The sequence below is a fragment of the Leptinotarsa decemlineata genome, unplaced genomic scaffold (assembly GCF_025532065.1).
Source record: "Leptinotarsa decemlineata unplaced genomic scaffold, Ldec_3_MD MMD2_P_RNA_scaffold_9, whole genome shotgun sequence".
Classification (NCBI taxonomy): Eukaryota; Metazoa; Arthropoda; class Insecta; order Coleoptera; family Chrysomelidae; genus Leptinotarsa; species Leptinotarsa decemlineata.
This window is the reverse complement of record NW_027412536.1, coordinates 18,033,313-18,055,105: the sequence shown is the minus strand read 5'-3', so window position 1 is coordinate 18,055,105 and position 21,793 is coordinate 18,033,313. Positions and strand designations below refer to the sequence as shown.

At 34.1% G+C, this 21,793-nt stretch overlaps 3 protein-coding genes across 3 annotated transcripts in view; 1 reads left to right on the top strand and 2 right to left on the bottom strand.

The window, feature by feature from the left end:
- LOC141480569 (uncharacterized) overlaps positions 1 to 21,793 on the bottom strand; it is a 220,592-nt gene that overhangs the window by 122,109 nt on the left and 76,690 nt on the right. The gene's annotated exons all lie outside the window — the stretch shown is intronic.
- LOC141480567 (E3 SUMO-protein ligase ZBED1-like) lies at positions 12,901 to 14,061 on the top strand. Its single transcript, XM_074170755.1, has one exon. The coding sequence runs from the start codon at positions 13,007 to 13,009 to the stop codon at positions 13,835 to 13,837; it is 831 nt and encodes a 276-aa protein (XP_074026856.1). The 5' UTR covers positions 12,901 to 13,006; the 3' UTR covers positions 13,838 to 14,061.
- On the bottom strand, positions 17,843 to 19,748 carry LOC141480427 (uncharacterized; the record flags this gene model as incomplete). Its single annotated transcript, XM_074170363.1, has 1 exon — positions 17,843 to 19,748. A coding segment is annotated over one exon (690 nt), but the record flags the coding sequence as incomplete, so codon positions are not given.

The window sequence follows — 21,793 nt, the reverse complement described above, 5'->3', positions numbered from 1 at the left end:
TATGATGAAACTGTTATCAGATGTCACTTTCGAAATTCGTTTTTTTGTGACGTACGCTGTGGTACTCAAAATTGTGACGTCCTCCAATACATCGTGGGGTTTTGACGACTCCGGCAATACCATCACATTTACTGGCAAATTGCACATTGTTGATAAGTTGTCAGACTGCTTACTCTTGGCCCAGGCAGAAGGTTTGGACTTAGACTGAGTTCTACTAGGTATGTTATGAAGGGTTGCAGTGTCTTTGCGAATCGATGATTTCTTTACCTCCACCTTGGAATATATACCTTTCTTCATATGTTCTTTATCAGTTCCACGTGAACAAACTCCCACATCAGGCGAGATGATTTCTTTGGACATGATATTGGTCGATTTCAAACCTGTGTTCTCTACGATATCCTCACAAGGCACAAGTAAATCATACAACTCACCTAGCAGCCTCATGTTTTCAGCACCGATAACATCTGCTGAACTTTCTGGATGAGTGACGGTCTTCTCTTTCGCACCTTTCATGGTTTCATTCACTTCATCTTTTGATTTTACTGGATACTCATTGCAATCCACTCCGTCCAATATTCCAAATCCTTCCAAAAGTTCTGAAAAATCATGGAATTGAACTTTCTCCAACACACCACTGATGCATTCACCATCCATTATTGTAAAATCGAATAAACTGAATCTAGCTTCCACAAAAACTGAATATTCTCAATATTCGCTATGTTCTGTAATTAATCACACACCACAGTATTCACACACTTTTCACTTGCACAATGCACTATTAATATAAGTTCTACAAGTGAGACTTTATATATGATATGATGAGTACCCACTCTAATGATTTTCTAGACCAATCAGAAGGGCAGAAATAAATGACATCCATAAATATCATTTATGAATAATACTAATCAAGTTAAATTGGATTATGCAAATGAGTAAATCAGAGAAACCATTGAACCATGAAATTCAGAAAGTCAATTTCTGGCTTTGTTTATTTTCATTATTGAATAAATTGTAATAAAATGAAAGTCCTAAACAACAACTAAATATGAACATGGAATTACATATAACCTTTTCTTATTTAGTTAATACTCCAAAATTTCGTAATGTTTTTGAAACACATTTTCACAGGAATATGCCCTATTTTCTCTAATGATACGAGGTGTCTATTTGATCCCATGTAAACCTCGTATAACTTGCAAGTCTCTTCATTTCAGTTGATAAAATCCTTCATTTCAATGACACAACTCAAAAAAATTGCATATACTGTATTTTATACTGAAAGCTGAATATCATACATTCAAGACTTAGTTGAATCAAAATGTCGTTGTCAAGCAAATGAAATACTGAAAACAATTCTACCACGTATGTGTTGGATCCTGTCGCACCTTCCTCAACTTTTTCCATTAGCCTTGACGTAGAACCATAATTAGTGGTTACTTCCTTCTTCCCAGCTAGCTTCGACTCTGTAGACCTCAATTTACCTTCAATTTTTGCTTCCTGTCTCGGTTTTTGCATAGAACTTGAATCACGATTTGCCAATCTGACAGTTCTGTTCTTCACATCCATATTCAGTTCTGTGAATCCCGATTTATCTTCCTCAAATTTCCTCTTCTGTCCTGATACTTTCTTGAAATTCGAATCGTTAGCCAAGGTGATAAATTGGTCCCTCACCTTTGAATTTGGTTCCGTAGATCCTGTTTTCCCTGCTTCAAACTTTCGTCTGTGTCTTGATTTTGCCGTGCAACCCGAATTATCATTCCCCACTGTAACAGCTTGGTCATTCACTTTCTGTAGTCGATTTCTAGATTCTGTCCTAATTTCATTTACTTCTCGTATCTGTCCAAGTTTTTCCTTAGAAGATTGATTATGTGATGATGTGGCAGCGTCGTCCTTCACTCTCAGTTTCGATTCAGACTGTATATGACCCTTTTTAGACCCTGAAGAAGGATAACCAGACCTTCTTCGTTTTGTCCCTCCCATCCCTTTTTCGAATTGGATCCTCATCTTCATGTTACTCGCCTGTTCCCTGACGTTACCCAAAATGAGATTATGGCTAGATTTTACGTTCGAAATTCTTTTATTTCGCTTCTCAGTTATAACATCCTGTGGTACTTGGCACTGCACTACCGATGTTGATGAACCAGTGATAGCCTTTTCACCTAACTTTTTTGCATAGTTAGTGGGATTAGTCCTTGAATGATTTTTTTTTAATATACATCTTGACTGGATTGTGTTATTGCCGTTATCCTATGGGGGAAGTTCTTTTTCGCGGTAAAATAAAGTCATTGATTTTCATTTCCGTTTTAACTTCAGATGCTTCCGGCAAGTTCAACTCATTATTGTGCAAATTATCATTTGCTGTGTCCTGGGTACAAATTGAGCTCAAGGTCGCTTTGGGAAAAGAAGTCTGGTATCATTTTTGGCTCGGTGACGTCTACAGAAACATCTTTGGGTACTAATGATTTACTCACATCAACACAACGTTTCGCAAATTCATCTGGACCATTCTCCTTATCTGAACCTTCACCAAACAACTTTTTGAAAATAGCCCTGCATTCTTGATGTGACGGGTAAAGAAGCGTCTTTTGATTTCTTTTTTGGCTTGATGACCTCTACAGAAATATCTTTGGACACTATTGATTCACGCACATCAACACTACGTTTCGTGAATTCGTCTGGACCATTATCCTCATCTGAATCTTCACCAAATATGTTTTTGAAAATAGCCTGTCTTTTTGATGAGATGGGTATAGAAGTCTCTGGTATTTTGACGTCCATACACACTCCTCTAGAATCTGCCGATACGGGGGTAATTCAACATTTTCCAAAAGAAAAGAAAATTCGAATAGCAGGCCATGCCTACGCATCTAAACATAACTTTCAATTCTAAGCAACTTTTCTCTTCAACAAATTTCTATATTTTTTGAAATAAGGGTACTTTACTCTTTGAACGAACTTTATATTTTTTGGCCTATCCCGTATGGTGTTTGTCATAAAGCCATTTCAGGTACCTACACTTGGTATAGGGTTTTATGTATTTCGACCTCCACTGACATATTACATATTCTTTCAATTTCTATCAATCATCTCGATTGGGCTGGTTATTTCGTTTCAAGAATCAATACTTTTCTTGTTATCTTTAGGTTTGATAGTTCTCCAATTGAACCATACATTCCTTCAGATATCAGAAATGGGTTGCCTTTTGTAAAGTATCTATCAGTTATTTTTACGACCAAGAACCGAGGTACTTTTAATATCATCTCCTTGTTTGTATTGTTCAGTAGTATTATGTGTGTTACTACCATCCACATTCTAGTTTATACAGTTAGGTGGCTCTATGGAATTTTCAATTGCGTCCATTCAAATCCCATGAGTAGGGCATATAATAGGTTGACCATGGTATTGCTCTCCTACTAGAGCAAATCTGAATTTCAAAAACATGTCGACCATGGCGTCTTCATGTCGTTTCAAAGCGTTTTTTGCCTGGATGCGGAGTTTTCTTAGCATCTCCTCCGATTTTATATCTTGTAAGTGGCCTCTCTTGATATCAGATTAATTCGCTTTTAAAATGCTTTTTTTTTCTATATTCCGAAGGTTTTATATTTTTCAACACATTTTTTTGTCTCTTTCCACACCTCTCACTTGGTCGGTTATTTTGTATGGATGACAGTAATCGCGAGACGTGGAATAAACCCGCACCGTTTTGCCATATCGTGAATCAATGGAAATATAGATTTTGAAGTTTTTACATTTTCTATAATTATTATGTTGTTTTTTAAATATTTTAGTCTGTAGAATGCAACTGAACAACTATTATTTACGAACTTTCTTATATTATTTCGAAAGAAAAATGGATAATATTTATTTGACAATTTCTCGTCAACATTTATTGTATTCCACTCTTTTTCACTAATGTGAAATTTGCCTTCTAGAAATGTACATTTTAAATAATCCGTTCTTTTGATGAGTCAGAGAAGATGACGTCTGAATCGATTAAAGAGCTTCCATATATACATTCATCTTTTTTTTTGTGAAACCATTCAACATTAACTCTTCATTTCCTTGAATCTGCATCATATTTTTGGAATGAATATCTTTATTGGCAATATCTAAAAACTCAAGAGTCTGCACTCATGGCGGATGAATTGAATTCGTCAATTTTAATTTTAGCATCACTTTTTTTTTTTAAATTTCTGGCAATGTGTTGAATATTTCGCATATTTCTCTCTCAAGGTACTTAATAGTTTTTCATCGGAAAGAGCACTAACTTTGGAGTTTGAGAAATTTCCGGAATAAATGGTGACAAGTTCATCATCAGATTTATTTAAGAATGTTTCTTATTCGTCGTGGAGAAAAAATATAAACAACTCAAGATTCTTTCTGTAGGTTGAATTCATATATCGGGTTGTCGTATAAGCGACAAGAATTGAAACCTTCCTGATTTTCACTTTCAATCAACTGAGCAGAGTATTCTTTTAGCGATTTGCTTCTGTTTGCTATCCACATCCAAAGAAGATTTTTTTGTTTGTTTTGTTTTCAAACATTGTTTTTATATTACCAGAATTTCGTTGAATCGTCTGATAGATCCATCTCTTTTTATTTTTCTGTTGATGTTTATTGTGAACATGCGCAACTAAATACTCATAAAATAACTCATTGTAATCAATTACGACTAGTTCATCGTAAGTAATATTACTATCAAAATATTTTATTCGATTAACAAGATTTTTCATTTTGTCTTCCATGTTCCTCTTGATCGTATACATATTCGTAACGTAAATAATTTCCCCCAAGAGAATAAAACTAAATCTCAACGGTTTTACACCACAAAATAATAATAAAACATTATATGGAAAAATATTTCGAGCAAAATGTGTCTATTTTTGGATGTAGAATCCCGCTGAGTCAATATTTTCTCTGTAGATATAGGAAAGTTTTTTCCTTATAATTTTTTTTGCTAAAATCCATCATTTTCTCGTAGAATTTTAAATTAGATTTCAGTATGACGCGCTCACTCCTTACGACTCTTTATGCACATACACACAGTTAATCAATTCGTACTTTTTATTTGTTTAGAGTTTAGAGTTACTACTTATTAGCTTGATTTTATTCGATTCGATGGACCATGTTGGATTATTTTCTTTATTACTGAATATAGTGGACTGTACGATATTTTAACGGTGTTATCTCGTTAAACAGCTTATCAAGAGTGGTTGGTAGGGCCATGACGCCTAAGTAACCAGGATGAGCGCTGTTGCCAGTTATTTCCTTAAATATAATACATTTCTTATATTACTTAATTCTAGACAGGAGGATTTTTTGTTGGTTCCCGGTATTTTGGAGGGCTGAAAATTCTGAGTTCAGTATATCATATCTTCATCAACATTTTTCATTGAGTCGTATTCGGGGACAAGCCAGTTTAAGAAGGAAAAAATTAAACATCTAATGTGGAAGGTGTATTTTTTTTATTACCCCACTATTTTGATGGACTCAAAATCCAGTGTTCAGTATATCATCTCTCTGATAACAGTTTTCACTCGGACATAATTGATGACAATTCACAGCGAACACAAGCGAACTATTCCAATCAAGTGATGGGCTTTCATTTTTCTATGACACCGATAATTTTCTGAAAATTGCCTATTCAATGAATTATTCTTCTGATGAATTTTTCACTTGGTCATGAATTCCACCAGTTGTGACCCAAAAGTGTTTTATATCTGTCACATTCATTTCAATGTCTCCTCGTCATTATAATACAGATTATAAAAGCTGCGTGCAGTATAATGATAAATTGATGGAAGTAGCCGTTACTACGCGTGGTAGGAGATCATGATGAAAAGAGAAATGAAAATCAGTATAATGATATTTTCAAGTTTGAAGTCGATTCTAAGAGCAAATAATCGTGTTAAAAATATTGGTTGCCAAATAAGCGATCTTTATGAATCAACAGTCTACTAGTTGTGTGGTGTAAATCGGACTCAGGAGTGGGGGGCGGGCGCTAGATTTGGACGCTGGCGTCCGACGCTAACTTCACGCAAGTCTCCTTCATGATAAAATATTGCAATAGTGTTGTTTATTGGTTGTAAGACAAACTATGATGCACATAGCTATGCACATAACTATTTTGAAAGTCTGCGAGTCAGTAGACTTGCTCTCGTAATCTTGTAATTAAAATGTCGTTGTCAAGCAAATAAAATACTGAAAACAATTCTACCACGTATGTGTTGGATCCTGTCGCACCTTCCTCAACTTTTTTCATTCGGCTTGACTTCGAACCATAATTTGCTAGGTTATCAAGTTTCTTCTTCTCATCTAGCTTCGGCTCTGTAGATCTCAATTTACCTTCCTCAATTTTTGTTTACTGTCTCGGTTTTTGCATAGAACTTGAATCATGATTTGCCAAGCTAATAGTTCTGTTATTCACATCCAAATTCTGTTCCGTGAATCCCGATTTATCTTCCTCAAATTTCCTCTTCTGTCCTGATACTTTCTTGAAATTCGAATCGTTAGCCAAGGTGATAAATTGGTCCCTCACTTTTGAATTTGGTTCCGTAGATCCTGTTTTCCCTGCTTCAAACTTTCGTCTGTGTCTTGATTTTGCCGTGCAACCCGAATTATCATTCTCCACTGTAATAGCTTGGTCATTCACTTTCTGTAGTCGATTTCTAGATTCCGTTCTAATTTCATTTACTTCTCGTATCTGTCCCAGTTTTTCCTTGGAAGTAGATTGATTATGTGATGATGTGGCAGCATCGTCCTTCACTCCCAGTTTCGATTCAGACTGTATATGACCCTTCTTAGGCCCTGAAGAAGGAAAACCAGACCTTCTTCGTTTTGTCCATCCCATCTCTTTTTCGAATTGGATCCTCATCTTCATGTTACTCGCCTGTTCCCTGACGTTATCCAAAATGAGAATATGGCTAGATTTTACGTTCGAAATTCTTTTATTTCGCTTCTCAGTTATGGTACTTGGCACTGCACTACCGATGTTGATGAACCAGTGATAGCCTTTTCACCTAACTTTTTTGCATAGTTAGTGGGATTAGTCCTTGAATGATTTTTTTTTATATACATCTTGACTGGATTGTGTTATTGCCGTTATCCTATGGAGGGAAGTTCTTTTTCGCGGTAAAATAAAGTCATTGATTTTCATTTCCGTTTTAACTTCAGATGCTTCCGGCAAGTTCAACTCATTATTGTGCAAATTATCACTCGCTGTCTCCTGAGTAAAAATTGAGCTCAAGGTCGCTTTGGGAAAAGAAGTCTTTGGTATCATTTTTGGCTCGGTGACGTCTACAGAAACATCTTTGGGCACTACTGACTTACTCACATCAACACAACGTTTCGCAAATTTATCTGAACCTTCACCAAACAACTTTTTGAAAATAGCCAGCATTCTTGATGTGACGGGTAAAGAAGCGTCTTTTGCTTTCTTTTTTGGCTTGATGACTTCTACAGAAATATCATTGGACACTATTGATTCACGCACATCAACACTACGTTTCGTGAATTCGTCTAGACCATTATCCTCATCTTAATCTTCACCAAATATGTTTTTGAAAATAGCCTGTCTTTTTGATGAGATGGGTATAGAAGTCTCTGGTATTTTGACGTCCATACATACTCCTCTAGAATCTGCCGATACGGGGGTAATTCAACAGTTTCCAAAAGAAAATAAAATTCGAATAGCAGGCCATGCCTACGTATCTGAACATAACTTTCAATTCTAAGCAACTTTTCTCTTCAACATATTTCTATATCTTTTGAAATAAGGGTACTTTACTCTTGAACGAACTTTATATTTTTTGGTGTGTCTTACAACACACCGTTGTAAGACAAACTGTGATGCATATAGCTATGCACATAATTATTTTGCAAGTCTGCACATCCCCAAGCCATTATGTTGAAGCTAATGTGGAAGTATGCATTCGCAAAGTAAACATTTAGTAAACCAAACCTATCTGAACAATGTTTCAACTGTTTGATCGAATAATAAGCGGAATTGAGTTTACTGCACACTTTTTGTATGTGACTTCTCCAGGTGAGATTCTCATCTAAAATAGTTCCAAGAAAATCAACTTCTTTTGATATTTTTATGTCATTCAAAGTGACTAAATTACAACAGAAATCTTTCCTAACAAATGTTTTCATCAGCACTGACTTAGATTTATTTAAAATCAGTTTGTTACGTTGACACCAACTACTGAATTCATCAATAACTAAATTAATTTTCATCGATAATTCATTCTCATTTGTTTCAGAAACAGTGATTGTAGTATCGTCAGCGTACATAGTTATGTGACAATCTGATATGAATTCAGGCGTCATTGATAAAAGTCAAGAATAACAATGGACCCAGAACAGACCCTTGTGGAACACCTAGTTTTACATCATAAGGAACTGATGTAATTCCATTACATTTAACCACCAAACTACGGTTTTCCATTTACGATTCTATCCAACACAACACATTATTGGGAAAGCCCATTACTAGTAATTTTGAAGAAACAGTATCGAATGCTTTTGATAGATCTAAAAAAAGTGAAAAAACCAGGTTATTATTATCCACTTGTGCATAAATATAATTCAATAGTTTATAAGATGCAGATTCAATTGATGCACTCTTCCTAAAACCATGTTGATTATTGCAGAATAGGTCATTTTGTTCAATATACATCAAAATTCTATTACCTATTATTTTCTCAAAGAGTTTTGAAAAGGATGAAATCAACGAAATCTGCCTATAATTGTCAATTTCTGTTTTCCGACCTTTTTTGTGCAGTGGAAAGACAAGAGCCCTCTTCAATTCATCTGGGAAAAAACCCCCATAAAAGGACTGGTTAAGCAAAAAAACTAATGGTTCAATAATTATATCAATAATTTGCTTTACAGTAACAATAGACATATCATCAATACCAGCTGAATTTTTGTTCCTCATATTATCTAAAGTTTTCAAAACTTCAAGTGGTGAAATTTCTGAGAGATCGAATTCATTTTGAACGACAATATTCTTGGCAAAAGTACATGGTAGAATTAAGTTACATCCAAAATGATCCGAAATTGCTGTTGCAGCCGCTGAAGAGAAATGCCTAGCAAACAAATCTGCAACCGTAGTTGATCTTCAATTTTTTGATTGTTATATTTCAAAGCTATACATGCTGGATTTTTATTTTTAGTTTTTGTCCCAAGTTCATTAATTATGATAGTCCATACTTGTTTAGTTTTATTGTTGGAGTTATATATTTTTGCATTATAATAGTTGGTCTTTCCTTGTTTGATTTTTATTCTATGATTTTTTTAGTTTCCTGACTCTCTTAATTATTTCCCACCCTTATTTTTTTGGTGGCAAAAATACTGGGGACGAGTCTGTTAGCGGCTCCAATAATCCCATATCCACCAATCATGGAATTGAACTTTCTCCAACATACCACTGATGCATTCACCATCCATTATTGTAAAATCGAATAAACTGAATCTAGCTTCCACAAAAACTGAATATTCTCAATATTCGCTATGTCCTGTAATTAATCACACACCACACTATTCACTTGCACAATGCACTATTGATATAAGTTCTACAAGTGAGACTTTATATATGAGATGATGAGTACCCACTCTAATGATTTTCTAGACCAATCAGAAGGGCAGAAATAAATGACATCCATAAATATCATTTATGAATAATACTAATCAAGTTAAATTGGATTATGCAAATGAGTAAATCAGAGAATCCATTGAACCATGAACCATGAAGTAGACCATGCAATGGAGTTTTTCGAAAATACAAATTGTAATAAAATGTAAGTCCGAAACAACAACTAAATATGAACATGGAATTACATGAAACCTTTTCTTATTCAGTTAATACTCCAAAATTTCGTAATGTTTTTGAAACACATTTTCACAGGAATATGCCCTATTTTCTCTAATGATACGAGCTGTCTATTTGATCCCATGTAAACCTCGTATAACTTGAAAATCTCTTCATTTCAGTTGATAAAACCCTTCTTTTCAATGTCACAACTCAAAAAAATTGCATATACTGTAATATATACTGAAAGCTGAATATCATACATTCAAGACTTAGTTGAATCAAAATGTCGTTGTCAAGCAAATAAAATAATGAAAACAATTCTACCACGTATGTGTTGGATCCTGTAGATCTCAATTTACCTTCCTCAATTTTTGTTTACTGTCTCGGTTTTTGCAAAGAACTTGAATCGTGATTTGTCAAGCTAAAGCTTCCAAATCTTCTTCAGTTGAAATATTTTCCAGAACATCATCAGACAGTGATGATGTTTTCAAACCAATTTTGGCAGGAACCCCAAACATGGCTTCATACGGGCTGCACTTGATTCCAGAATGGTAAGCTCGGTTCTTGGCGAATTGTATAAATCGAAGACCCTCTGACAACTTGTTTGTTTGGTTGTTTTCCAGCCAGGTACTCAGCATATTTTCGATGTCTTGATTTGCACGTTCCACGGATCCTTGTGACTGACTGTGTCTGGGCTTACCGTGTACTATCTTCAAATCTGTCCACATACTGCACAGTTCTTCTATAATTTTGTTATAGAATTCTCGTCCATTGTCGCTTTGAAGAATGTTGGGAGCTCCAAAGGCACAAAATATATCAAGAAGAACACTTGCAACTTCTGCACGTTTACTTTTCAACGGCCGTAACTAAACAAATTTCGTTAAATGATCTTGATAGACAAAAATGAATTTGAAATCATTGTCTGCTTGAGCTTGTATATCAATTAAATCCATTTGACATCTACTATTCATTTTTTTGACAGTATAGGTTTGACTACTAAACCCTTTTTGGAACTTTGGATTTTTTCTGACAAGTTTCACACCGATCTAAATAGATCTTTATGATTTCTGTAGTAATGTTTTTGTACTTCTTGTGTAATTCCAACATTCTTGTTCTACCTCCATGTCCAATAGATCTATGTGCTCCGTCAATCAATACAAAGAGTTCTTCCTTATGAACATAATACACAACATTCTGTACATCTTTACTCAGGGGGCAAATTAGTTTTTCAGTTTCCCCAACCTTCATGACATCATACTTTTTCAACAGCCTGTAGTCATCTGGTAATAATAATAATAATAATAATAATAATATTTATTCACCATTTGTGATACATAGCGTATATATGGCAGGTCAATGATTATTTACAAAAAACAGTATGTCACTTATGAATAAAATTATGGGATCAAAGCTTGAATAAAAATTAATATTTGCATATACAAAGGTATAGGTACATATAGATATATAAAATGCTAATTAAAAAATGAATAAAAAAATGTGGCAATTTATTACTGGTTTTAGATTTACTTACATTTACACTGTTTATTAACATTTGGTACTTTTCTCTAGTAAGCAAAACCGTTTTGTGCTTTTTACTGCCCATCACTTCAAGTACTTTGGTATTAAAACGCTCTTCCATTGTTAAATTACAAATAATCAGTTCCAGAATAATGTAATTTACAGTTCACAAAACGAAAAACGTAGGAAAACAAAACACAAAGATAACTCGCTAAAAGGATACGAATACTTTCCAAGAAATAGCAAGCGACTGAGACGACATACATGCACGTGGTGAACAACTGCGTGGTAACACTGCGCTTGCGGGTCAATCGTTGAAATGTGAATTCCTTACTTTCACCTAGTGATGGACATAATCGAATTATTTTGATAATCGAATTATTAGTAATCGAATTGTACGAATAATGGAATTATCATTCGAATTAAAAATCATTCGCAATGCGCAGGAGAATCACTCAATAGACATTGACAATTTACGCATTCATAGTTACGATCACTGTTCCGGGTAATAAGTATCGATATCGAGTCGTGCTGTACATTCGTTTAATTTATAATTTATATCAATCAAAAATGAGACCGGGTCCAAAGAAAACTTCTTCAGTTTGGGAACATTTTAATAAAATTAATGAAAGAAGTGTCAAGTGTAATATTTGTAACAAGACTTTAAAATTCTTTGGCAATACTACCAATTTAAAGCAACATTTAAAACGTATTCATCCTACGCTCACGCTCTCTTCAACCAATAAGCCAACTTCGAATATGAGTTTTATTACGGGTAACGAAAACGAACGTGACACTCTTGACAGCGGAGAACAAGATCTAAGTTCAGGGACAGGGCCGTCTGCAGTAGCGGATAAGGAAAATACAAGACCAACATCAGCAAGATTGGTTGCAAAAAGTGGAGCTGCACCCCCTAAACGTCAAAGACAAATGAAACTATTTGGTGCCACTAGTGCAGAACTCGGTGAAAGTGAGATCAAAAATTTAGATAGAGCTTTGATAAAAATGATAACGAATGATTATCAACCCCTGTCTATTGTGGAAGATAAGGGTTTCATAGAATATTCAAACTTGCTTCGACCACAGTACAAGTTACCTAATAGAAAAAAATTGTCAAACGACATCTTACCAAGTATTTATGCAGAACAAGTTGAAGAATTAAAATTACTTCTGAATGACACCAGTAGTGTTTCTGTCACTACTGATATCTGGACGTCAGACAGCAATAGAGGTTACATCACGGTGACGTGCCATTTTATTTACAATGATGAATTTCATTCCCACGTGTTATCAACAGAAGAAATAATTGGAAATCATTCAGGTGAACTTATTTCAACTGTTCTTAGTGATATTTTCAATATATGGAATATTTCAAATAAAATAATTACCATTGTCTCCGACAATGGATCAAATATAAAATGTGCAATCAACGATTTCCTACAAAAACATCACCATCCCTGTGTTGCGCATACACTAAATTTGAGTGTCACTGATGCATTGAACAGTAACCCGAATTTTCAAGGTATTGTTAAAAAATGTAAAACAATAGTAGGCCATTTCAGCCATAGTGTTTTAGCGTGCAATAAACTGAAGTCAGTCCAAGAGCAAATGGGATTTCCAGTTTTGAAGCTGAAACAAGACGTTTCCACCAGATGAAATTCCACCCTGATCATGTTAGAAAGACTAGTAAAAGTAAAGGACGCCCTTTCGATGACCATCATTAGCATTACTAAGGCACCCGAGTTCTTTGATGCTGATGAGTGGGCTGTTATCGAAGATAGCATTTTTCTACTCAAACCTTTAGAAGTTATGACAGCAACTCTATCTGCAGACACATATCCAACGATTTCAATGCTTATTCCTCTTGTAAGGGGTCTTCAGCACTCCCTCGTGAACTGGAAATCAAAAACGGATATTTGTGAAACTCTGAGGAAGAATTTGATTGACACCATCGCCCGTCGTCTTGGAATTCTAGAATGCAACAAAATTATCTCAAAAGCGACATTTTTAGATCCGAGGTTTAAGAAATTAGCATTCGGTAATGATATTAATGCCAACAATGCCCAAAAATGGGTGAGTGAAGAACTTACAAGTCTAATCAATGAAAAGAATCAGGCACCAACTGGTGTAGATGAGGTTGAATTCCAGCCAAAACCACAGGATCTCGACACAAACAGAAATTGTGATATTTGGTCGCATTTTGATAACAAAGTGGCGAAAGCAAAGTCAATTACGACACCTCTGACTATTGTGACGTTGATGATACGGCAGTATCTTGAAATGCCTTATTATGAGAGGAAAAGTAATCCAATGGAATTCTGGAAAACACACAAAAGTACTTTTCCAGAGTTGTACAAATTGGCTGTTAAGTATTTATCCATACCTGCTACATCGGTCCCATCAGAACGGGTATTTTCCAAAACAGGACAATTGACAAATTTGAGAAGAAATCGTCTATCTCCCAAACATCTTGATAAAATAATTTTTCTAAATAGTATATGAATAGCACCTTATTAGATTGAACTGTGATTTTGATGTGATTTTAACTGTCTTAGAACGTTTTATTTTTATATTGAGAATTTATTTTATTTGATGAGTTTTAGTTGTTAATTTATTGTTGATTCTGAACTTATTATTAAAGTTTAATATGAATATTTTTGAAAACATCTTAATGCCGCCCCTGCTCATCCTTCCCAAATTGTTATTCGTATATTACTCTATCCATTCTCGATTGGCTCTGGAGCTATCATTGGTTGAGTTACATATATGACAAATGACCAAAGCAGTTGTAGTTCTAATATCATTTGCAATTAGTATTTTTTTTCACTATTATTACTACTTGCAAACATACCCGCTTTAAAGATTACTGTCATTTTTACGTCAAACACCGATAGTATCAAACGTGTGATCTGTGATTGCGAATAATATAAAAATTAATTCGAATTATCGTAATAATCGATTCAATATCTCGAATTACTATGATAATCGAATTATCGATTATTTTTAATTCGAATTAGCCCATCACTACTTTCACCAAGCTCCTCTGACGATTGTATACAATTACCGGGAAAAGTAGGAAATAGAAGGTTTTTTAAGATTATTTCCTACTTTTACCAAATACTCCGGTTAATGTATACAATTACCGGTAATTGTATACATTTACCGAATTATGTACTTTTACCGTAACATATACATTAAGCTAATAAACCGTGTTCCAACAAAGTGCGCCTGACCCCTACTCTAGAACCGGCAAACACCCGATTGGTTGTATAATCAGAGGCATGCGGCAGTCATGCTGGATCATGAGCCAGTGGCGTGTTAACAAGGATTCTCTACGAGCTGGAGAACAGATTGAATTGATTGATGTTTTATATTACAAGTTTCAAAGAAAATCTGAAGATACTTCAGTTTTCACTCCTCGATCCTCTCGAAGTGATGACTATTTTCCCAAAAATGTTGAAATATAAGGAGTGTTTTGTTCACGCAGTTATATAATAGTTTCAATTCAATTGATTACTCGTCGACAAAATTGAATACAAATTTAAAAATCATACTATAGTGTGCAATGCAAACCTGCTGTGAACCACTTACGATCGAAGATATTTTGTCAAAATAATGTCAGTTATGACAAGTGATTGTCAAACTTCATTTCATATCTATACTTTTCGAAGTTTTTTTCATTGTTGGAGAAAAACAGGATATGAAGGATTATAAATAGGCATATAAAAAATTAAACTAAGATTTTTTAGCAATAAACAATTTTTTCGAGAAAATGTTGTAATGTATCGGGAGTAATAATAAACATTGCTTGTTCTATTGACGTATAATTTTGATTTCAGACAAATAAAGTTGGATGAACGTGTTGGCTTTTTTATCGTAAATCGTCTGGCAATTCACTTATTGGGAAAGTTATTCTAAATAACCTCCATCCTATTGATAATAGATATTTCTATAAATTTTTATGACGATGGTTTTCAATTGGAGTCGTTTCAACGATGAATCTCGAGAAAAAAGAGAGATCACCATACGCAATGGTGCTGAACAATGATTGACATTAATCTCGAATAGAGATTTTTTCAGCTTCACAACAGCTTTGTTTGTTGACTGACCCATTAAAAAATTTATCGAAGAAAACGGATTCGTCAAATATGATTTGTTTTAAAAAAACTTTGAAATAATAGCTTGATTTTTAACCAGTTTCTAATGTTTTTAATTACCAATCAGTCTTATAAAAAAAGTATTTGACTATATACCAAAGAAATAATTTATCAATAAACAAATATTGTAATTTCAGAAATAGAAAAGAACGTATTTAAGAAATTTACTCAGAAATTGTCAGTAACTAAGTCAAAAAATTTTTAAAGAAACAATGTACATATTTCTAGATCATTCGATAGAGTTCGATAGTGAGTTTTTGATGACAATTCTAAAAATTTCAAATTATCAGAACGTGTATTTCAAGCTTGATTCAGAAATGCTGAAAGTGAATTTCTTCTGCTTACTGATGATCTGAAGATGTTGAAAGTTATTCATGACTCATCTGATGCTGAATTATTGCAGAACAATTCATATAACTTTGTACGCTGGTGTGATATAAACTTATTGCAATTGATTATAGACAAATGACATAAATTTACTTTTTACCGAAACAAAAATCCCATGAATTTTCCATATAAAATCAAGCAATCAGAACTGTAACCAACAAATGATACGATCAAAGATTTAGGAATCACTCTTGACCGTAAAATGTCATTGAAATTCCATATTGCAAATGTTACCGAAAACTTCTTTGATGTTTTTTCAATGGAACACTTTATTTCATATTACGTTTGATTTTCTCATGAAAGGCTCATTCTGAAAATATGGACTTGCATTAGTAGGGGAGACCAGGGATGGTTGATCAATTTTCAGTTTAAATGTTTGTATTTTCATTGTTTTAGTGTTTTTTTTCCTGAAAAACAATTCCAATAGTGACACTATTAAGCTTTGGAACAAAATGACAATTAGCTCGCTACCAATTACAATATAGTGTACAAGTATAGTATAGTATAGTGTACAAACAGTTTTCTTTGGTTTCTTAGTTGCCTTGGTTAGCGTCTTGTTAAATTGTTTTGTTTTAACTTGCATTAGATTTATTTTTCGGGTGTATCAGTATAGATAGTATTTGAGTTGAAGGGGTTATATTTTAGGAGTGATTATTTTTTTTGGGAAAGAAAGTTTTTGGCTTTCTACTACTCCATCTGATACAAAAAAAGGGATAAGAGAATCTTCCAAAGAAAGGAAGGAAGTAATCAATTTGAAACTCTATACATGAATGTGTAGATCATACAAAGAAGTAACTTTCAGACACAAACTGAAAGAGAGTCCTCCTGAAACAGCTACTTTCATATAAACATTGAATTACACGAAAAAAAATAATTCTTTCGAAACAAATACTTCTATATGAATACTGAATTATACAGAAGATACTTTTCTCTACTCAGTTTGTATTTCAAACATTTGTTGTGGAATAAGAATCAGGGTGACAGTGTTCTATGTGAGTACAATTTATTACCATTCATTCAAAGTAGAACTCATGTGAATGATATCTGATTCTTATTCCACAACAAATGTTTGAAATACAAACTGAGTAGAGAAAAGTATCTTCTGTATAATTCAGTGTTCATATAGAAGTATTTGTTTCGAAAGAATTATTTTCTTTCGTGTAATTCAATGTTCATATGAAAGTAGCTGTTTCAGGAGGATTTTCTTTCAGTTTGTGTCTGAAAGTTACTTCTTTGCATGATCTACATATTCATGTATAGAGTTTCAAATTGATTACTTCCTTCCTTTCTTTGGAAGATTCTCACATCCCTTTTTTTGTATCAGATGGAGTAGTAGAAAGCCAAAAACTTTCCCAAAAAATTAATCACTCCTAAAAATATAACCTCTTCAATTCAAATAAGATTCCTCTTGGCTGGGATTAAATCAAATAGGTGAATGAATGTCATTACGATGTCATCGATGACATAAGCAGATCAAGCTTATTCCGTGACATTCAAAATCGTAATTCATGAATGAAGTGTGTGTATTTTCTATAATGTTATCCAATTTGGTACTGAAGAGCCTTAGGGTAAGTGTCTTAAGGCGAAACATCGGTGTATACCAGTGAGGGTGACAGTGTTCTATGTGAGTACAATTTATTACCATTCATTCAAAGTAGAACTCATGTGAATGATATCTGATTCTTATTCCACAACAAATGTTTGAAATACAAACTGAGTAGAGAAAAGTATCTTCTGTATAATTCAGTGTTCATATAGAAGTATTTGTTTCAAAAGAATTATTTTCTTTCGTGTAATTCAATGTTTATATGAAAGTAGGTGTTTCAGGAGGACTCTCTTTCAGTTTGTGTCTGAAAGTTACTTCTTTGCATGATCTACACATTCATGTATAGAGTTTCAAATTGATTACTTCCTTCCTTTCTTTGGAAGATTCTCTCATCCCTTTTTTTGTATCAGATATAGATAGTACTTTTTCGTTTTCTGACATTTCTTATATTTTCCAAACGTGGTCAAGCTTTTGGAAATTGTCTAATATCTTCAGGTGAAATGAACGAAGTTCTGGGCATGCCTATATCTCTTATTTCAGTCACTGGATTTTTTTTAGGAGTTTTCAATCCATAATCTATCTTCGATTCCAAGAGGCCTTCTGAAATAGAAAGGGGCTCCTTTGAAGTATATGAAGTTGATGCTATGACATCCTGTTTGATCTGTTGATTGTGCAGCACTGTCAAAAATCGATGCTGAAGATACTGCAACAGTAGGCATATCCGCTGCGAGTCTGTCGGTCACATATGATCCACTAAACTCTTGGGTCCGGAAATATATTTTCGCTGTGTGATGTTCCCAGTTACTCAGAATCCGGGTTGGATATTATTAATTGTAGCTGTCAGTGGCAATGGTGTTTTCACCAACTCAGGTATGTCATAGATTGTTATAGTTTTTCATGGATGACTCACTAATCAAGACGGTTGCTTGGTTGGACTATTTCTTTAGTGGCCCATACACTGTCCTGCCTTACAGCTGCAGCTTATGACTGCAGTGGGGAGGAAACGATAGAACTGTAACCCCATTTTCTTTTAAATATTCGAGTACATCATTGGACAAGTGCGAGTCATGGTTGTCCAGCAGTAACAGAATAGGCTTTTCCTTACTAGGTTTATCCTATTTTACGAAGTGTTTCGCAAGTGGCATTCAGACCACATGCCAGGTTATCTGATTTCCTTTTCAATGCCAAAGATAAGGTGGACAAGTTGGAGAAATCTGGAGTTTATAAGCTTAAGTGTCTGAAGTGTAATAGTGTGTATGTGGGACAATGTGGTCGAAATTTCCAAAAACTGTATGCTGAACATGAAAGGTCCTTCACACAAGTTCCCGAATCTAAACGATACGGAAATTTTGCACTATGCAAGTAAGGGTTAGGCCGATTGCATACTTACAAGACATTTGTTCGCTACATGTCGCTTCAACACTGTGAGCACCATAATGTAGGAAACCCGTAGTTCGCACATCAATATACATTATGTCGTCGGATTAGTATGTGGCAATATTATAGGTTCTAATATTGCGAAGGCGAGAGAAGAAAAATACTCGAAAATATTGGGTTCATCCATATAGTAAAGCTAATCTTCATCGCAGTATATTTATAAGTTTTACTGGTGAAGAAATGATGGAGGATCCAGTTAAATTTCAATCATTTTATAGAATGTCACGAGAGACATTTTCAGTACTTTTGGACAGTGCTGGGAATGTGTTAAAAATGGGGTAAAATTATTTGTTGGTGGTTTGTAAAGGATTTCACCAATAACTTGCATTGTTTTATATTTAAATTCGTGTTTTTGAGCGTTTGTCATTCGCTGTAAATCGGGCAGAAGACTTTTGAGAAATAGCAAGTCAGCATCTTCCGTTTTTTCCAATTGAGCTCGGCTTTTCGATGTGAAATAATCAATGGCACATTTCTCTAGTGGGCCCTCTTCTTTGCGGTTTTTTGTAGAACTCTTATTGCGAATTAATGCGCTTTCAGTGACTAATAAAGGTTCATTTGTAGAGGATTCTTCGAATGCATCCTTATTTAGATCATTTTCGTCATGTACTTCAGGAGGCTCAATTTCCGTAGATTCTTCTTGAGTCGAAATATATGTTTCTTCATTTTTATTTTTGGGAGATGGAATGCTACCCTTTTGTTGCCTGGATTTAGTGAACGGAAGGAGGAAGTCCAAATGGTCTGCTAAATAATATTTTTTCTTTGCTTGTGCTGATGATCCAGATGGTGGTTTTTGCCTTATATGACGGGCGGATCTTAAATTTTTCCATTTCTCCTTACATGCAGCTCCTGAAAATAAAAATATGTTTGAGATACTTGGCAACCGGAATGAGTTTCAAGCAGTTATCTTTCCAATTTATGAGAGGAGACTCTACAATTGAACAAATAGTTGAAGAAGTTTGTGACAATATTTGGTCAGGTTTGCAAATGGAATTCATGCCTAATCCAAGTGAATTGAAATGGATTGAAAAAACCGAACGCTTTGAAGAACTTTGGAATTTACCAAATTGTATAGGTACTATTGATGGTAAACATATCAGAATACATTGTCCAACCAAGACGGGATCCGCTTTTTATAATTATAAAAGTTATTTTTCCCTGAGATTATTGGCTATAGCGGATGCAGATAGCAATTTTACTGCCTTCGACGTTGGCGACTACGGTAGAAATGGTGATGGGTAGTATTCAAACATTCAAGTATTGGACGAAATTTTCAGGCAAACACACCCAATTTTCCACCACCGCAGCCTTTGTCCAAAAACCACACGAGCCCGCTTTTCCCTATTATTTTGTCGGATATGCTGCCTTCCCTCTTTCTAAAAATTTATTAAAGCCCTATCCGTCAAGAAATTTAACAAACCCAAAAAGAATCTTCAACTATAGATTATCACGAGCTCGTCGAAGTGTAGAATTTGCGTTTGGTATAATGGTGTCAAAATTTAAAATTCTAGAGAGACCTATTCTATGCTCACCACACAAAGTTGATAAAATTGTTAAGGCAATAAGAAAAAAGCATGGGAAATGTCAGAACCAACATTTTAAATGGGCGGGTTACCACATAATAATAATAGGTTCAATCAACTAGGAATTCTCACAGTCCCCTCACTTTATGTGCTGCAGATCATATTATACGTCAAAAAAGATGAAAATTATTTGATGAAAAAAAAAAGATATACATAATTACTGTACAAGAAACAGTGAAAGATTATACCAGCCATACTCACGATTAGGAGTTGGTCAAGACTCCCATGTATATCAAGGTATTAAATGTTATAACAAACTCATGGCTATTCATTCTGAGTTAAGTTTAATAAGTAGGAATGAACTAAAATGTTGGTTGAATGAATTTTTAAAAAACAAGGTGTTCTACTCTCTTCAAGAATTTTTAAATTGTTGATGTTCATTGTATATTTTAATATTTTACTTATCAAAAATGTATATGTATAATTTTGTAAATTTTAATTACTTTTAAGCTCTCTTTGTGACTAGTCCAATAAGTTTCATGTATTTACACTTTTTTTATGTTGTACATGTGAACTTTAGTGATGAATAAACTTCTATTTTTTCTATTCTATTCTAACACACAACAAATTTTACCAAATTTTCACCCTCAGTGTCAGTGAGGCACAAATGAAACGATAATATTACGAAATAGATTATGTTCATATGTAAATCAGCCCTATGCGGCATTATCTTGGCAGTCGACATATTGTGTATGATAAATAATATTATAATTGTTCTTCTTCACAAGTTTTTAAATTGATAATTGTTTATAACTATATATTATTTGATTTGAAAGGGTTATATTTTTTAGGAGTGAATAATTTTTTTGGGAAAGAAAGTTTTTGGCTTTCTACTACTCCATCTGATACAAAAAAAATGGATGAGAGAATCTTCCAAAGAAAGGAAGGATTAATCAATTTGAAAATAAGTAACTCTATATATGGATTTGTAGATCATGCAAAGACGTAACTTTCAGACACAAACTGAAAGAAAGTCCTCCTGAAACAGCTACTTTCATATAAACATTGAATTACACGAAAGAAATTATTTCGAAACAAATACTTCTATATGAACACTGAATTATACAGAAGATACTTTTCTCTATTCAGTTTGTATATCGAACATTTGTGGAGGAATGAGAATCAGATATCATTCACATGAGTTCTACTTTGAATGAATGGTAATAAATTGTACTCACATGGAACACTGTCACCCTAACTGGTATACACGTGTTTCGCCTTAAGACACTTGCCCTAAGGCTCTTCAGTACCAAATTGGATAACATTATAGAAAATACACACACTTCATTCATGAATTACGATTTTGAATGTCACGGAATAAGCTTGATCTGCTTATGTCATCGATGACATC

Excerpts from the sequence above, each read along its gene's own strand:
- LOC141480567 (XM_074170755.1), top strand. The coding sequence starts at position 13,007 with ATGTTAGAAAGACTAGTAAAAGTAAAGGACGCCCTTTCGATGACCATC.